We start from the raw sequence: 20,103 nt of genomic DNA, 5'->3' as shown, positions 1-20,103 counted from the left end.
TCCCCCTTTAGCTCTGGCTGGCTGACGTAAAACATCACTTTCGGTGCACCAGAGCAGTAAAGCTACAGAAACTGGACACCACAACGCTGGTATACTGCAGAATACAGAGAGCTTTCCCTGGCAGCGATGGGCTTAATCAGCATTATATAAACTCATTTGGCAGGGGCCTGAATGTAACAGACGTTCATTTATATGTAAAAGCCCTGCAATCCAGCTTTAAACAGTGATACATTTGTTTCTCAGGAACATGGACACAATATGTAAGATGACAAGCAATGACAAGAAAAAGTTCCACTTACTGATGGGATGCAAGAAAAGTTATGACAGCTTTGGTAGGGAGAAACTAAGAGTGAATTTTAACTTTGGCAGTAATGGAAAGTCTGTAGCGCGAAGCTATGGTGCTGCCCACTGACAGGCGCCTGGCAGCAGAGCATCAAGGAGAGACTCCTGACAGGCTCTCAACAGATACCTCCCCAACAGAGCACAGAAGACACAAACGACTGCAGGCGCTTTTGATGCTTCGCTGATACTGTTGTAGAACCTTCATACAATGAAAGTTGACAAGGACGCAGACAGCAAAGAAGAGCCAAAAAAAAAGCACCTGACCAAAAAGGGAGAAAAAAAAAATGCTCACCAAAAACTACAGTGTGGAAACAAGGACATAAAGCTCCTGACTGATTATGCTCTTATTTCAATTGACATCTGAACAGAGCTAAACACTTAAATGCTAGAGGATAAATGCCACTCTCCATTCCCTGTCACAGTGACATGAAAACAGTGGCTTGTTTTTCATGTCATATCATGTCTTGCCTGAGGACGAAGGAACAGTATTCACAGAGAGATGAGGAGGTGGATACAGTGACGGGGTGTTTGATTTTCTATGTTGAATTATACATTAGCCAAAGTCTCTCAGACCAGACGTTTCAGAAAGACAAATGAGCCCAATATCCATAGCAATTACTGGCACGTCGGAGTCCGTGCGTTTACAGCGATGCCCTGTGTGCTCTGAGGGGGAACCGGTTAGTCACACGAACACCCTCACTAGATTCAAATCAAGTGAAACTCACATGACATGAAAAATGTCCTTGCGCACCGCTTACAATCCTGTGTTTTGCTATGCAGCCATATGACTAAAACTTATGACAGGTACTTTGGTCAACATATTGCTTACTCTGAACGAGATAACACAGCAATAACCAGCCTGACATGAATACAAATTGAGACAAAATAGATGGGTTTGGACAAAGTGAGCGCAACAGCACCGGCCTGACTGAACATTTAATAATTGCTTTGATATGATCGCACTAATGCAGCCAATGGCAGATTAAAAAACATCAGCAGAATGTAATCTGACACATTCAACCTGACCTGAATATGAACACCAGTGTGCCTGCATGTCCTACTATTTAAATTCAAGTTGCTTGAAAACTTACTGAATGAAATATGAATCCAAAAGTGCAACGAACATGAAAACCGCACTCTGGAGCTACCGAACAGGGAAAAAGATCTTAGGGTCATTCCTCACCAGGAATACAACATACTGAGAAATGACATGCTCAAGGCTATTAAAATTTAATTAAGTCACAATTTCCAAATATCACACTTTCCCCATAGATAACAAGCAGTGTGTCTGCAAGATCCAGCGGCACAGAGAGGCACTTGCTTAGACGGGATACAAGATAATGTAAGCACATTAAAGTAAGGACACAGTGAGAAAGACACTATGTGGCTTCTTTTTAAATGTGAAAACAGTGTGTCATGTGTGGGACGGTGCTCTTTGCGAAGTGTCTGATCAAATCTGCATGATGACAAGGGGAAACGCTGGCATGAAAGACAAGAAGAGAGATACTAACATCAACTCTATTAATGGCTTTAAATCCCCATAGTCATCTCGCAGTCAGTTTTACAAGTGGGAATAACATGAACGAGAATAATCTTTAGTGATATGATGGAATTCTGGATTATGAGAAGCGATTCCTGTTGAGAGTTTATGTGTCTTACGCTTTTCATCCTCATAAAGAGGGATAGTCTGAGTTAACCCCCACTGCAGTCATTACAGTCGTATTGACTGGCACTGATGTTGCCCTCTAGAGGATAAAAGGACAAAGATCATGAAGTTAAAGCATCCCGCGTTATTAAAGAGCGATTGATGGTGAGGTAAAGGTTAATGCTGGTGTTACTGTTTTTTCCTTACACTCATATACACGACCTTTTGCAGTAGAGGTGCTAAAATACAAGGGCGAATTGATATGCCGCCTCACACAAAAATAACTTGCATGGCCATATGGTGGTCTGAGCAACAAGGCTTAAGGTGAACACCATGTTTAGATTAAACAAAAAAATTACTAGAAATAAATCTCATCTTTATCTAGGATCTTAAAAGGTGCCTCAAAATAAAAATAAAAGTAAAGTATGGGAGGAGAAAAGCAGATGTGTGCATGGTGCTGATAAAAAGCAAAGTAAATCAGATAAAAAATGACCATGAAAAGTTAAAGCAATGAAAAGGGTATTTGAAAAGCTAAAGGAAAACGCTGTGAAAACCAAAAAGTAAAAATGCGACTTGGAGCTGCTGAACTACAGACAACTTTAAAAGGTGTTGAAGTGGCAAAGAAACTGAGAGAAAGCTGAATTATTTTCGAAGTAAAACCACACACACAATATACTTTAACAGCTGGCTGCGGGTCGCACGGGCCACCACTGATTTATACCGAGGAAGGTAAGCGCGAGGCAGATGTTGTGTGTGTGCATGTGTGTATGGTTGAGTGAATACACCCATGAGTCTATGGGAGTTGGGGTAGATGGGTGTGTGTGTGCGAGAGGGAGAGGGCGAGTGTGCACATACATGGGTGTGTGTATTAATTGGTTGGCAGTTTGAGACTTGGGTCTGGCAGGAGTGATAAAACAGGACCATTAAAACCCTGCATTTAAATCCAACACCCATGCCTCTCCATAAAGTTGCCATTACTAATTAAGGCGTGACTTTCTTCTCTTCTCCCTCCTCCTCTCAATCACACCGTTTAATGGCCGACACTTTCCTTCATTCTGTCACATAGCTTAGCAAGTTTTCCATTAGGCCAGTGGAAAGGTTCCTCGTGTCACTGACAAAGATCCAGATGACATTAAAGAAACTCACCAAGTCTTCTTTTTCGTCTCGTGTAATCCATTTGAAATAACAGTCATCACTCTTAAGAGGGTTTATTTGAAGTTAATTGAAGAAAAACACTGAGGCAGAGCGAGCTGTAGTAGTGGAAAGGTTCAGTCAGAGTGCAGGTTTAGTAACTTGCCTACTCATCCTAACGACTCAACAATCCCCTCATTCACCGGCCCGCTGTTCATACATACAAATGCAGTTGTTTCCATCCCCTTGGGAAAGGCACAGTGTACTCCTAACCCGTCTCTTCCTGTTTCTAATGCTGTTTATGTTCCGCCCTACCTGCAGCCATTCTCCCTAATTCCTTCACACGATGGGAAAGAAAGGGGCCAACACGGAGAGAACAAGGCTTCTCTTTCTCATTTTCTCGCCAAAAGGTAACTCTCAGACCGCGCTTGTGTACTATCTGATATTTACACCCTCTTGTTTCTTTATAACAAGCACTGCTAAACAAATACTTTCCCAGAGGAGCAGCCCACCTTTGACCATGCAATCACAGCTTGGCACAGAACACAGAAGAAAAGAGCTGCGAATCCACGCTATCTGCTCTTTAACAAATGAGTGCCTGGGCTTGTGCGGATTTATGTGAGCCCTGGGCTTATGCTGTTGTGGGCCGGTCACGGTAAATCTGCTATTTTTGTCAAGGTGTGAAATGTATTCCGCTGTTAAATCACACACAGGGGCCTTACTAAGACAGCGCGGCGTACACAGATGCACACATTCCCACACACTATCTTGATTTGCTGCATGACTTTTATATGCTTCATTAAACTGTTTCTACTAGTACAAACCCACTTTGATGGCCTCATGAGTAGCTGGCTAAGGAGGCGAGGTAGGGAATCAGAGGGAGATGGATTTCCACATGACCGTTATTCACCAGAAGAAATAATCAACTAAACACTTTTCTGGATATTTTGGATGAGAAATGCTACGAGGTAGAGAGATCAGAAATACTCGTAAAATAAAGGCCTCCAGTACATCCTTCTCTGCACTCCTGATCCCTTCCTTTCCTCCTCCTTATTCTGTCTCCCCTTCCTTGTTTTGACATCTGTGTCCATGCAGTCTTCGTCCTTAGATCAAGCCATGAACTCTGATTAAGAGACCAAAACCTGTAGTTTGCTGGTGCATCTGTATATTTTATCAGTCTCTCCTTTATCTTCCATTTTGAAAAGGCCGATTCCTCATCTGAGGGAACACTTCCACTGTCCAGCTGGGGAAGCTGCAGACAGCTATCAGCCTGTGTCACCCTGCAAAGAGCCAGATTTTACTTCAGGAGTTGGTGGAGACCAAAACAGAGCTACGAGGAGAGAGAATATTGGACATGGATTCATCAGGTCACTAGAAATGGGACTCTTATTGAATGCTGATTGTGTAAATAGGTTGTTCGCTGACAATTTCACCTGACGACCTTCCTCTTTCTCTGTCTCGATAAGCATGAGGACAACATTAGAATTACACTGTGCACACTACAGTGACTGGTGGAATTCCAAAAGGTGCATGTATGCATGTATTTGCCAGATGACGTTACATCACCCTGTGGCAAAAGTTGATACAGTTACAGCTACTTTTGCAAAGGATTGCGCATGTCTCTTTTCCAAGACATCTGAATTAAGCCACCCACTTTGCCAATCCAGTCATCTCACTGACATGAATGACAAGCATGCATTTCTAGTGTGAATATAACCTACCACCTGACTCAAACCATCTAGCGCCAGGAGCCCATTCTCCACATTGGCACCAGATTAACCAGTAGGATTCACCAGTCCAGCGACGAGGACATAACAACAGCGTGCCTCTCTGCTTTTATTAACTCGTATCTCAACAAGTCTGTTTGTCCTATCCACAGGCTCTCCAAATAAAGTTTAATTTGTTTGCCACTGGGATGTGGCCGTCACGGGCTGTAATTTATTAGTCACACTTGCACATCATCAGCAGAATATTCATAACACACCCACATCAACAACCCACAACATCCCACAGCAACAGTATAGTACTTGGGAGACCTGCCACTAACGCGACATTTCACACAGCCAGTGTGAAAACACTGCCATAGGTAGTTACCAGCTGACTGTGCCAATTCGCCATTATCAAACTGGAGTGGAGGCCCAAGTGTCAGTATGGCATGGCTGTAAAGTAGATGAATGCGTCTCTCTCTCTCTTACACACACACTCACAGTCCTCCGCCTACATCTCTTCGGGTTCACATGTGATCCTCTTGGCACCTCAGAGCTATCAGTTCAGCATGGTGCTCCGCACATCACCCTGTCAACTCCTCTCTTAAAACTGGCATCTAAAAGCAGCCACTCTGAGCTGAATAACACTGAACAGGCTGAATGTTTGAGACACAAGAGAAACACAGACGAGAGTACAGCAGGCCTAGAAACTGTGGCCGAGGTTAAGGAGTGGTGAAGTGATGAATGGCTTGTGGAAACATGGTAAAGAAAAAAAAAGGAAGCAGTTAAATATATAAAAACCCAGGAAGAAAGTCACAAGAACTAATAGGAAGACAGAAATATAGGTAGAGGAAAGAAGCCAGAGGCGCTAAGACAGAGTTTGCCGGGGATGAAGCTAAACCTTCAGGGTGCAAAAATGACACTAAAGTTTTGTAAAAGAAGAGAGCAACTCTAGCAATATTGCTGCTGCTCTGCTGATGATGATGGTCACCATGATGACTATAACCCGGGGCTTGTTAAGACATTAATTCCACACGCACACACAGACATACACCAGTGATCTCTTTTTTTTTTCATCTGCCCTCCCACTCAAAGCACAGGCTCACACGAGGCGTGTGGGCTCTCGTTTGAAACTTCATCTCGAAATTAAGCCCCACTCATCTCTGAGCTTTGCCTGAGGTGCAGAACAACACTACTGAGAGAGAAATGGTGCAGAGGAGAGTTGAAGCGATCAGGGAGGGAAAACGGAAAGTTAGAGACGAAGTACAGAACAAAGATACAGAGAGAGGAAAAACCAATGAGAAAGTGCCGTGGGAGAGTAAAATGGAGGAGGAGAGCGGTGACAGATGGAGGAATAGAAAGAGGATAGAAGAAAAAATAGTTGCTCTAAACCCTTTGGTAGAAAAAGCCAGTGCTGCAACAAGGAGGGCATTCACTGCATGCAATTTTGATGAGTATAATACAGCAAAGTAGGGAATGGAGATCTTTCCACTTCAAATGCTTCTTTTCATTTCTCACCACTTAGCCACCACTCTGACAGTGTTAAACACAGGGTACAAGCAAAAACTAAATGCAAATTGTCCTGCCAAAGGTGAAAGCTGTCTCAAGACAGGTGGAAGTATTTTCGTATGCTAAAAGTCAGCTGGAATGAAACGACTGGGAGGGAAAAGAGCTGTAGACAGAGATGCAGAGTAGAGGAAGTGAGCTCACATGATTAGATGGGTCCACTTACCCCAACTTCCACGTGATCTGAGCCCTTGTCATCCTGCTTGTGGAGGATCTCAAAGTAGTATCGTCTGGACGAGATTAGGCTGAGGGAAGAGAGAGCTATTGTTAGATGTTTGACGCTGTTGAAGAAAACAGAATCTATCTTCTATTATAAGCCACAGCAGCTCCTTCAACCTTAGAGTATTTTTCATTCTGACATTCTGACTGTTACTGTGTGGGCATCTTCCAGAAATACAACCGAGAGCAACTTCGGGTCACCTAAAACTAAAGTTATAAAAGGGTTTAATGAGACCGCGGTGAAGGAAGGTAAACAGTTTAACTTTAAAAGCACAGTCATAAAAACATATGTCAACTGGACCTGAGAATAGACAGGTTAATCAGCCTGGAATATAAATCCACGCCACGGGCGAGATGGCGAAAAAAGACAGCAGTGAGCCAGGATATTATCAGCCTCGGGTCCTGAATAAAACACTCCTTCTGCGACGCTGAGGAAGAAAATCGATGCTCCACATAAATCAACATTTTACTCTTATGCAGGCTCCAGTATTTCTCTGGATCTTCCAGTTTAGACTGAGTAGAGATCTGATTTGAAGTTTTACTGCACATGTTGTTCCCTGCACTGATGAAACACACACACCAGGCGACAATGCTTTATTCTTATCAGAAACACATCTCGGATAATAGGCCAGCATCTGCTGCTGAATGAGAGACACCAGAGCACTGCTCCACACATCATTAGCTCTCAAAACACACACACACACACACACACACACACACACACACACACACACACACAGTTGAACACATACAGAAACATACTGCTGGGCAGTACATAAAATCATGTTGCTGCTTGTAATCATGTACAGTACTCTTTTACAGTGTATTAATACTCTGTTTGTTAAAGCATATGGCTTAAGTGCATTGAAAAGATATTATTAGAAGGATAAAAAGGCACTGTCTTGGAAAATTGAATTCCTACATACAAGATCGTGCTGATTCTGTTGCTGCAGCCCGGTAATTTGTGAGACATTTGCTACTCTGAACTTTGGAGTCATTTGGCTCCTCCATATTCATGTGCTCTGATTCAATAAGATATGTGGCGCTTTACTCTTTTTTTCCCCTTACTGTTATTTTTCTGTCTTTGCTTCTGTTTCCTTCTATCTCTCTCTCTGTGTGTGACGGTCCCCTTCCTCTCTCCTGTCTCCTGTTTGTCTCCTGACACAAACACAAGCTCATCCTCTTTGATGGAGTCTGTGTTTTGAATTGAAAATAGCCCCACGAATACAGGAGATAACATGAAACCAGGACAAGCCGAGCAAACAGAGAAACTTTCGTAGCATGAGTATGTGCATGTATATGAGTTTCAAATCATTTAATCTTTTAGTCTTTACGATGACAGAAGTGACAGATGCCTATTAAACAAGTTCTTAGAGGTCAAGGTGACATTTTAAAGAAATACTTTACCCACAAAATGTCCATTTGTATATGCCATTTTACCTTGACCTCGTGAAAACACCTTTGTTTGCCTCAACAGAGAACTGTGAACATACTGATTTATTGATTGAGTGGGACCAGGTTTAACAACAGAAGGACTACCAATATATCTCAAGGCAACAGGGAATGGGCACAGTGACGTCACCATGGACGTCGCCGCCATGTTGATGGCTACGGACAGCAGTAAACAAACGCAGTAGTTGAGTCACATCGAGTGGAGAAAGCGAGGGAAAAGATGTTAAGATGCCAGAAAGGAAAGGGAATTTACCGGGATACATTGAACCACAAAGCCAGGGACCGGTATATGGAAAAAGTGAATGCTATAAATGGTTTGGACCTAGCCTTGGACCAAAACGTCTTGAAAATGAACCCCGTTTTTGGTTTGGGGGTTCCCAGTCTAGACCGATTCACGTCTCCATAAATGTTCAAATCAAACATGTAATGTACTCACCTCATAGGCACAGATGTTAGGAAGGTGTACGGGGGGTTGCCGTGTGTTTGTATATCCGTTATTGTTCAATAAACATGCATTTTTATCTCGGATGTCTGAAATTTTCTTCACCCTTCTTCGTCCTGCAATGAATGAGTGCACCGGCTTTCTACTGCGCCACAGCGCCACTATAGTGGTTGGGAGGTGTATTGCACATTGGTAGCAAGAGGCTTACATCCGAGATAAAAATGCATGTAACAGGACCATTTGTGAACAACCATTGCCTCCAACGACCACCGATGCAGCAGCAAACTACGTCCAGTTGTGTTCGATTCAACTGCCTTGAGATAACTATGACCTGGATAAATGAGAATATCCACAGGCACTACCAACGTATCCTTTTACAAACTCACGCAACTGATGCAGTATTATCCAAGTCTTATTTATCCAGTCGCATGTTCAGTACTGCCCCAAATGTGCGTTTTCACTAAACCTCACTTAAACTATTTAAAACTGATCTGAAAGTGAAACTTATACATGTTTGCTTCAAAGCCAGACACCAATACAAAGGTCTTTTAGTGAAACTACATGTGTATGTGAAGGACTGAGCATTCATTCATTCATTTCTGTAACGCCTATCCTGTTGGGGGTCGCAGAGGGGCTGGAGCCTATCCCAGCTGACATTGGGCAAGAGACTGGGTACACCCTGGACAGGTCACCAGACTATCGCAGGGCTGACACATAGAGACAGACAACCATTCATGCTTGCTTTCACTCCTATGGGCAATTTAGAGTCACCAATTAACCTAACCCGCATGTCTTTGGACTGTGGTGGGAAGAAATCCCACGCTGACACAGGGAGAACATGCAGACTCCGCACTGAAGGGCTCCCTCACCCTAGGGTTCGAACAACCCCACCCTGCATTGGAACCTGGAACCTTCTTGCTGTGAGGCGACAATACTAACCACTGCACTTGAGACTTGGTTTATGCTGCCCAAGTTGTGTGAAAACAGGTGTTTTGATATAGTTTTGCTGTTGGTAAATGCGGTCCCCAGTCAATCAATTGCCACCATTTTCTGTGGAGGCATGTAAGAAAAACAAACCTCCTCCTGTCAGGAATTCAAGGTAACCCAGCATGACTAATTCAATATACAACTTGTCATTTTGTGGGTTAAGTATTCCTTTAAAGTTGCTTGTTTTGTAAAGAGACAAGTGGAAATAGCGCCACATTTCAGAAGCCAAATTGTTTGTCCTGGTCTTTCACGATAAAGACTGCTAAGTTACAGTTATAGCATGGACTTCTTTGGCAGTGTATGTGCGTTTCTGTTCCTGATGCAGCTGACCGAATTGAAGGGAAGGACAAAGGCTGAAGAGGGTGGGGGTCACGTGTTGCTCCGTGCACAAACACCACGGCATCATCCGGCTGCCCAGCGTTCTGTAACCAATAAATCATTGCAGGTGCAGGAGAGTGGTGACAGTGTTCTAAGGTCACTCTCTCATGAATAGGGAACATCTCTGTGTGCAGCTGCTGAAACGGCATTCAGCGAACTTAAGTGCCACTTTCAGCTCCTGGCACCCTGCTTGCCCTTTCCCATATGATTCAAACATAACGCTATCCCAGTGTTTGAGCTGAGCCATAGGCCTACTTAAAAAAAGGAAAATAAAATGTCATTTTGCATTCACCTCAGACAAAACACAGTCAAAAGACTCATTAGATTAGATGAGATCAGATGAAACTTTAATGAATATAATGAATATCTGGGGAAATCGTGCAATCAGAATCATCTCAACCAGAGAACTGAGGGCAAGATTTCATCTGTAATAAAATATAAATAATGTGTCCAATGGAAACATCACTGTCAGACAAAACACAGCTGGCTCACAAAAAGAGGGATTTAGGGTTTAACCAGACAATAGAGAATAAAAGTCAAGGACTTGCGTGTACTTTCTCAAGCATTATTTCTTCATATTCAAGGACTTCACTCAAAGCAAATAATTCATTTTCAAATATAACTTGTTATTAAACAAATAAATTATGTGATATATATCTCTATTTTTAATGAGGGGTTACTTATCACATTCTTTTTAGCCATAACTGTATAAAATCCTCACCAAAACATTTCAATGGCATGGGAGGTAGGCTGCTTATACTACTATGATGCACTACTTCCTCACACTTATAAAGTTCTAATCCAGAGAATTTTCAGAGCGAGAGCATCAACATAACCATAGAAACACACTACTAGACCCATAAGAATTGTCAAGTCATTAGAAAAAGGAGTACACATAATAAAGACAAGGAAAATCATCTTTGAAGTACTGTAGAATCATCCGAAAGTAGCGCAAGGAAATGATGCCAGCTGGAACTGGAGTTTTTACTTTTAGTTTTCGGCTGAGCTGTTACAACTGTGCACCACTGAAGAGGGAGGAAGAGAAATTACATTGACAAGCCGGCTCATTAAGTTAAGTCATGTTAAGTTTAGCCATGCAAACATACACTAACCGGCCAGTTTATAAGGTACACCTTTTCAACTGCTCACTAATGCAAACACAACCATCTCTAGGGTTTACAGAGGATGGGCTGAAAAAGAGAAAATATCCAGTGAGCAGCAGTTCTCTGGGTGAAAATGCTTTGTTGATGCCAGAGGTCAGAGGAGAGTGGCCAGACTGGTTCAAGATGATAGAAAGGTAAAACATCCTGACAACCAAGGTTTGCAGACAACCATCTCTGAACAAACAACACCTCAAACCTTGAAGCAGATGGGCTACAGCAGCAGAAGACCACACCAGGTGCCACTCCTGTCAGCTAACAACAGGAAACTGAGGCTACAATTCACACAGGCTCACCAAAACTGGACAATAAAAGATTGGAAAATGTTGCCTGGTCTGATGAGTCTTGACATTCAGATGGTAGGGTCAGAATTTGGAGTAAACAACATGAAAGCATGGATCCATCCTGCCTTGTATCAATGGTTCAGGCTGGTGGTGGTGGTGTAATGGTGTGGGGATATTTTCTTGGCACACTTTGGGCCCCTTAGTACCAACTGAGCATGGTTTAAACACCACAGCCTAAGTGAGTACTGTTGCTGACCGTGTCCATCCCATAATGACCACAGTGTATCCATCTTCTGATGGCTACTTCCAGCAGGATAACATGCCATGTCACAAAGCTCAAATCATCTCAAACTGGTTTCTTGAACATGACAATGAGTTCACTGTACTCCAATAGCCTCCACAGTCACCAGATCTCAATCCAATAGAGCACCTTTGGGATGTGGTGGAACGGGAGATTTGCTTCATGGATGTGCAGCTGACAAATCTGCAACAAGTGTGTGATGCTATCATGTCAATATGTCAATACCAAAATCTATGAGGAATGTTTCCAGCACCTTGTTGAATCTATGCCATGAAGAATTAAGGCAGTTCTAAAGGCAACAGGGGGTCTAACAGGGTACTAGCAAGGTGTACCTAATAAAGTGGCCAGTGAGTGTAGGCCTACTGGTTTTGCCTGAATTTTAAGGGTGGAGCAGCGGTGTCGGGCAGGACATCATCAAGAAAAGGACTTAAGAGGAGGGAGAGCGAACCTCAAGACAATGCCTCAGTATTTCAGAAAAAAAACCCTGAAGTGATTTCTGATTCTAAGCATTTTAATTAAAATGACTTGAGCAAAGCATTGGTCAGAATTTAACACCTTATGTGATTCATTTGAATTTCAAGGCCTTTTTAAGCACTTTGTTAAAATGGGGCTATTTTCAAGGTAATCCAGTGCTTGATTTTTCCCCCTCAAAATTCAAGCACTTCAAGAACCTTGGGCGAAGCAAATTAGCAAATTAAATTTTAAGTTGGCATGGCACTGAACATCCTGAACTCAAAATATCATTTTTTGGCAGAGGTAATTTATTGAGTTCCTGTCCCTGTGCATACGACTGTAGATGGGTTTTAGGGATATTAGTGCATTTCCTGACCGTTCATTAGATTGTCTCTTTCAGCCCATAATCTGACTCCATCTGGGGGATAATCTAATGTCAGATCTGAGAGGATGCAGTCTGCCGCCGCAGTGTTTCAGAGTCAGGCGGATACACAACAGCACACAAGGCGGACTTAACACACTTAAAATAAAAAATCGCACAGATATAGTATGCAGAAAAATGCATCCTCATTAAAATATCCTTTGTCAACATTTGCGGATCTCTTTCTTCTATCCCCTCGCCGCTCTCAGAAACTCAAAAATACACACAAACACACTTAAACAGGCACAACTTCAGCAGTGACAGATTGGCAGCTCAGCCAATACAAACCTGTTTACCTGTTATAAGATGCCAGATAAGACAATGCGCCCATTCACACACACACACACACACACACACACACACACACACACACGCACACACACAAAAATACACACACGCCACAGATAGCAGGCCTATAAACAGTAGCAGAGCAAGATGCAGACAAACAAAAGGATCATATCACACTGAGAAACAGAGACGGATAAACAGATGAAGACAGCAGAACATCAAGTCCTATTCACACATAAATCTAGCTTTTGTTTAGCTACTTCCTTTCTATTTTCCTTTTGTGATTTCAAGTCATTTTGTACGCCAATTCAGTCCCAATTTCAATTTTGGGCTGTGTAATTTACTTCCTCTGTGGAGGTGAGACATTTGTTGATTTATTGTCTGCAGGCTGCAGTTGTCGGCTGTTAGTTATTTCCTTTTTTAAGCTTCACATGATTTCTTGGTGAATGTGTCCTGTTTTCAATTTGGTGTGAAAAAGACAGATATTCTTTGGGAAAATAAAAGACGGAAATGAGTCATAAGCATCCAAATAAAGATGTGGTCAGAGACAAATGAGAAAGATGTGAAGGAAACACTGTTATTAAAAAAATTCGACAAAGAAAGAGAAAAATTGAAATACTTTTTCAAGATCCCTCCTCTGTCTGAAAGTATTATATTAAAGTGAAAGACTGGAGATAAAGGTGTTGTGTGAGTCTACGTATGTGTGTGTGTGTGTGTGTGTGTGTGTGTGTGTGTGTGTGTGTGTGTGTGTGCACTGGTCACACCAGTCTCCCTGTGATGGATGACGAGGCGGGCTCCGGTTGAAAGAGATGAAGAGACAGAGAGACAGGCGGAAAGAAAGATGAAGGAGGAGCGATAAATAGCAAATGAACAGCAGAAACAGAGTGGGAATTATAAATGCTTTCTGTATCTTAAAAGGAGAGAAAATACATTACAGTGAATATCACTGAGACGTGATTTCATACAGAACGCCATGCCAGATGAGGAAGAAAAAAAAAAAACCCATAAAAGAGCAAGTGAAGGGCAAATGAGAGATGGAAGAGAAAAGAATAGCTATTAGCGTGTGACTCAGAGGATGAGTAGAGGACACAAAACAAGAGTCTAATTGCCTGACTAATTGGAGTCTTTGTTTCCAGTTTCCCTTCATTGGGCTGAACGGATAGAGACAGACAAAGGAGCTCGACTGGGCTGGATAACACAAGATGGGACTGTTGGAGCTAAACAATATCCACGGAGTATCATCGCTGCCCAAAATCTGCTGGATTTGAAGTATGAAATATTTATTTGGCACGAACGTATAGAGAGAGGTCTTTTTTCTACTGCTGGGAGACAAACTCCTTTCACAAGCATCTCAATGAAGATGCTCGCACTGTGGGTTTGTCTAAAGGAATATACAAAAGCCCGGGTGCACAACACCAAGAAAACTGACAAACAGATTGACACGTATTGCTATTCACACATGCACCCTCATATTACTATCCTGATTTGCAGTAAGCAAAAGCTGAAGTGAAATGGAGACAGTATACTGTCTGCCCTTGGTAAATATCAATCCTCTTCCTCTTGCTTTCCCTTCATCTCACCTATCTGCCTGCCGGCTACAGCAAATTCCCGATTCTACTTTTCCAGTATCTCCTCTCTTTTTCCCAACTCAATTTCTCATTAGTGATATCTAACTGTCACCCCGTCCCTCTCTCTCTTCCCAGATTCCTCTCTCTCTAATACCCACAGGTGGCCTTTAAATAAAAGACTCAGTGAGTGCTCTCCCCGCAACTACATTAATGATACCACTGTTTAGAGCTGCCCCAAGGAGACGCACAAACTTCACTTTTCTCCCCTCGCGCTCCCTCTTCTCTTCACTCCATTTCTCATGCATTCCTCTAATCCATCAGAGAGCTATCACGCTGCTCTTCCCTGCAGCCTCAATAAATCCTCTTTCTTCCATCCCCTCCCTTCGCTTCGTCCCCCGTCTGCTCTCCTTCATCCCCTGCTCTTTCCCCGGTCTCCCCCCTCTCTTCTCCTGTATCTTGTGTCCGTTGCTTCTCTCCCAATGCTTCTCTCTTCCAATATCTCCCGCGTCCAATTCCCCTATATGTAATTATCTAATATGGCGTTACAGCATTACTATCTTCAGTGCTTTTTCTCCTCTATGCCTCTACTTCACCCCCTTCTCACTTTGATTTTGTATTAACACGCCTTCTCCTCTGCTACTGGCCTGAATGCGTGGATATGTGAAGAAAAAAAAAAAGAATTAAGTATCTCACAATGCCTTGCTCTCCTGGGGTTTATGTATTTGTGCCACACTGAGACGCATGTGCTCTTTTCATCCCAGCGATGTGCAACTACAATTATTACGTACATCAAGGTCACACAATACTACATGTGGAAGCTACTGAGGATTTATCTATGGGGGGAATGTAAGAGGTACACGATTATGTATTAGGAAGTAGGGGGGGATTAAGGGACAAGGCTCGCAACATTTTTCTTACTGTCGACAAATCCAATTAAAAGACCAAAACCAACAATGAATTGATCCAACTAACAAGTATTGTCTGTGTATCCAAAGCCTGATAAAGCCTATTCTTCTCTGCCATGGAGCTCCAATGTTGTCCAAAAAAACACATCAATGAGCCCCATTTTTGCACTGGCTGCAGTGTTCCTTCATTACGATAAACATGGGAACTGGAGTTTATTTTGGAGCCAATACACAGCACACAGTGGTGCCTCTCTGGTGTAAATACACCATTTAGTCCTTAAAAATTAAACTATCTGTCCATGACCAACTTTTTTTGAAGATTTACGTCTTCAATAATAATGAGTGTGTGTAGCCCCAATCTTATTCCTTACTATATTGAAAGACAAGGGTCTACTTACATAGTAATTGTTTAATGACGCACATTTTCAGACAGTCTTGAATTCATAGTATGTACTTTGTTGCAACTGAATGTGACAGAAATTGTTTTGCCATCCATATTTGCAGGGTTAACTGCTAGGAAGACCATCATACCCCCATGGTTCTCCCCTGAGCCTCCATTGATAAAAAAAATGTCTGAGCTACATTAGGGATATTGCTCCCATGTACTCTATTTCCACCAAAATTAGCACATGTATGCAGGTTTTCTAAACACTGGAACACTCACTAAAAATAGGCAATAATCTCATTTTTCATTTTTTTTTGCCAGTAGACCAGAGCTGTGTAAATGGCTCTGCAGCAAACGAGTATGCCTTTCTATTTTTTTTTTTTTTCGTCTTATGGGTCATGTGCGACGTCACAAACAGGCTGAAAAACAGGTTAGTAATGTGTAGAAAGCAGCATGGAGGCCAGTGAAAATGTCATGGTCATTAGGCACCTTCTTGTTTTCTCTCTCTTACTTAGTAAAGCGACACTGTGCAACAGTTTCAGTTGTTTATTGGCAAAAATGATGTCTGCATTCATAAATATGTCATCATTGGTGTATTATTACCTCCACCAATTATCTGACTTATTCTCGTAAAAGGAGAATTTTGGATTTGTTTGTACATTGTGCGGGTAAGTCGTCTGGGGGGTTTCATAACATTTCGTCATCTTGAGAATACATCCGCCAGCAAGGGACATACAGCACTGCCTTCAGCGTTTTCACTGAGAGCCAGGCCAGTGCTGTGTGACTGAGAAGCCGAAGGAGAGGAGCAAGAGGAGCAAGAGGAGCAAGAGGCGCTTCGCTACTACCCCGGCACTACTGCAGCATAACACAGTCCCACTCTTTGAGCATAATGCAGGATCATGCATATGCAGCATCACAGGAGACGGAATCCTCGTCACCAAGCAAGCGCAAAAGGGAATCAAAAAGGCAACGTGACCAGCGAATTCAAAAAACGAGGGTCAACATCAGGGTAGCCTTTCCCAGGTGGAAAGAGCTGCTGAAGGAGAAAGGTAATGCAATCACAGGCGAGCACCCTCCTCAGCGCTGACCGTTTATTGACGGTACAGTTGCCGTATCAGGAGGTGAAGCTGCTCATCAGGAGGCTCTCAATTGTGCCTCTGTAGAAGTCGCTGATGATCTGGGGCCTCATACCGAATTTCTTCAAGCGTCGGAGGCCGTAGAGACGCTGTTGGGCCTTCTTGACGACGGTGGTGATGTGGCAGTCCCAGGTCAGGTCCTCCTCGATGTTCACCCCCAGATATTTAAAGGAGTCCGACCTCTCCACCGCTGAGCCGTTGATGGTGACAAATGGTAGGGCCTCCTTCCTCTTCCTGAAGTCAATAATGATCTTCTTGGTCTTTGTGACGTTCAGGGACAGGTGGTTGTCTCAGGTTGGTCACCTCCCTCCTGTAGGCATACTCATCCCCACCGGAGATCAGCCCCACCACTGCCGTGTCGTCCGCAAACTTCACAACGTGGTTTGATGTCTCAGTCGCCTCACAGTCACTGGTGTAGAGGGAGTGCGGGCGTGGGCTGAGAACACAGCCCTGTGGTGCCCCCATGCTGAGAGTCAGAGTCAGAGTCAGTGGTGGTGGCTCGTCACTGCATCATGCCGGCAAAGGGGCTACAATTAACACATCCACCCAGGTGTTGTATTTCCATCACTGCCAACTGCAGCTGGGGCAGATAAATATCTGTGACTACTGCACAGTCATTTGGTGTAAATGCCGATTGTAACCTTTCCCATTACATTCCAAAGCCAGATGTTTGAGGGTGTTAGTGTTTTTTTTTGTCAAGTAGGAGAGGGGCTATAGAAATATCATTAGCTGTAATTCATGAAGCACAGGCGTTCATGAAACAGGCTTTAGATATCCACTGGCTTTCTTTTGGAGTCACATTGTTTGTAGAGTGGGCATGAATGTCGGATTTTAGAAAGTTACAGAAATTGTTGGATGCAGTCCACCCAATTCTGATGCCGGAAAGGTGTCGGGGTTCAGACTCTGTTGGACCACCTTTTATGCGTCAATGGTGTTTGTTGAAAATTAAAGAACAATGCTTGCCTTATCTATTAACTCCTCTTGTAGTAGTGTGTGTGTGTGTGTGTGTGTGTGTGTGTGTGCAAACGTCTGCATGTTCATGTGTCCATGACGTGTCTGCATGTGTGCCTGGCTATTGATCTCTTCTAATGACATCTCGATACATCCTTGATATTCACTAAGTCACTTTTCCAAACAGCTTACATATCCGCTCCCCAGCTGCTCTGAATCTAATTTCTGAGTTTCCTCGGACTGAGCTGACCCTCCGTCATCATTACTGTCTCTAATCACGTTTGGCCAGGAGTGGCCCTGTGTTACCGTTTGGTGGTACTCATGCATTACTGCCAATCAGATGTCCGCTGCCGCAGTCTTTCACAGCTCAAGAGATGTGCATCAACACCCCAAAGACATTCTGATTAAACATAAGCCACTACACACATGAACACACAGAAACACACACACTCAAACATAGATTTGTGTCTCGGCAGGCTCCCATCACTCATAGAAACAGATGGCGGAGTGAAGGCCTGGGGGAAGAAAGTGGGACAGAGAAGTCATTGCTGGCTTGCTGGCAAACAGCTTCATTCTAATTCAACAGCTACAGTGCATCAACCAATTACTTTGTGCGGAGAGCTGTTGGCATTAAGGTTGCTATTCAAACTCAAACACAATCAGGGATATGAGTGCACACAAAGACAGAAACATACAGTCACTCACATGTAATTGATTATATATCCGTATACATGAGACAGTGCAGGTGCTTTCTGCAGAGCAGGTGCAACATTCGGCTTGTCTCCACGCTCAATCAGTATTTCTATGATGCCATGAGCACAAGTACTATACTTTCCTCCCTTTAAATGCTTGAGTTTCCACGCCAGCTAATAGCCAGCAGTGCTTAAATGATTCAATTATAGATACTGAGAGATCCCATAGTGAAATAACTGGTCATTCTCCACTAGGTTTCCCTCATTGTTGCTGGGACTCTCTCCTTCCAACTATTATTGGCCTTTGGAGGTTTTCTGTGAAGCCATGTGTATAGAAAACAAATGGGAGTGTTTGCAGTGTGTTAAAAGCGCAGGAACCAAAGGGAAAGAGAGAGATGAGAAAGTGGAGAAAGTTAAAAGAAGAAAGAAAGGTCTAAAAATGTGAAAAGGCGCACACAAACACACAGACGCCCATGTGTCTGTAGAGGACTGCGGCCGCATAAATGTCACTTCCAGCAGTTTGTGAACTGAAAGCTGCTCCTTCAAAATGCCAGCTGTGGCGTCCCAGATAACCTTGGAATCCTCTCTTGCCTTTCCTCCTCACCATGTTACTGTCAAAGGTCAGCAACAGCCATTTTTAATTTCAGTTATTACACCTAAAGGTGAGAATCCGAACAGACGATGCTCTTATGTTCGAAAAGCAGGTAAATGCACAAAAGACACACAGAAAATTGTTTAATTGACTTCCGCCTTTTTGCCTTGTGGCCTTTTTTTGAACTCTGGACTTTATTCTGACGAGATCCAGCCAGCCCTCATTAGTGTCCGATATCTTTCAAACAATATTCCTTTTAATCTTCCAACTGCTGTCAATCACATCCCAGTCTGAGCTGCTCAAAAGCCTCTGAAACGCTTGACGTCAGGCGTCAAACTAGCTCAGTATGCAACTCAGCACAGTTCAGTTTATAGAATTTTAGCAAATGTCAATCTCCCCGGTGTTGTCTATACAGCCTCAGGCTCCGGTAGCTGTGTCAGAGAGCGGAGATACTGTTGACAGGGTTATCTGGGTTCCCCATCTGACTACTTCACTGTCACTCATCAAGCTGTTGTGACAGCACCTAGCAGGCACTGCCAAACTATCACTTCACAGGTATGAGCGGAGGTGGAGACAAAGAGTTAGGAAGACAAAAAGGGACACTTTCAACTTGACACGGGTATTATTTTTAAAGCCAGGTTGTAGGTGCCATCAAAGAGAAGTCACTTTTTGGTACTTCTTTGTTTGATTCGGGCTAGTTTGAGTGTTGTGAGGCTTGATTTTGAATGTCATCCAACTATTATTTTCACTAACAACTAATTAACGATAAATATCTGCATTTTTTTTTTTCATTGTTTAGATGTTCCCTACCACCTCTGGCAGGCCTAGTTTTTTTGTACTTTTTAAATTATTTGGATGTTACTGCATACATTTAGTGATAGAGGATTATTTATGCTCCTCATTTATGCAATTGTACATCCTTGACCTGTGACTATTTCACGCTATTTGGGGGTAGATATATATTTTAATACATGATGATATTAAAAATGATTTTTGGATAAATTGAGCCCATTGTTTTCATCTGTCACCATCTTCCTTCCCCTTGGACTTGTTCATGAATTTAATATTTAATGGCACTGTAATGTTCATGAGATGTTCA

General features: G+C 42.9%; 1 protein-coding gene across 2 annotated transcripts in view; it reads right to left on the bottom strand.

The window, feature by feature from the left end:
- Positions 1 to 20,103, bottom strand: part of b4galnt4a (beta-1,4-N-acetyl-galactosaminyl transferase 4a) — a 186,707-nt gene that overhangs the window by 20,762 nt on the left and 145,842 nt on the right. The window contains exons 1-2 of one of the 2 annotated variants that reach the window (XM_049574775.1): positions 8,498 to 8,602; positions 6,557 to 6,635 (exon numbers count right to left, since the gene is read on the bottom strand). In XM_049574775.1, coding sequence (XP_049430732.1) covers positions 6,557 to 6,635; positions 8,498 to 8,502 — 84 coding nt within the window. In that variant the 5' untranslated portion in view covers positions 8,503 to 8,602. Of the gene's footprint in view, positions 1 to 6,556; positions 6,636 to 8,497; positions 8,603 to 20,103 lie in introns of those variants that run through there. The other variant, XM_049574774.1, reaches the window with a different exon arrangement.

Source organism: Epinephelus fuscoguttatus, linkage group LG4 (genome assembly GCF_011397635.1).
Source record: "Epinephelus fuscoguttatus linkage group LG4, E.fuscoguttatus.final_Chr_v1".
Taxonomy (NCBI): Eukaryota; Metazoa; Chordata; class Actinopteri; order Perciformes; family Serranidae; genus Epinephelus; species Epinephelus fuscoguttatus.
Note: the sequence above shows the minus strand (reverse complement) of the source record. Positions and strands in the feature narration are given on the sequence as shown.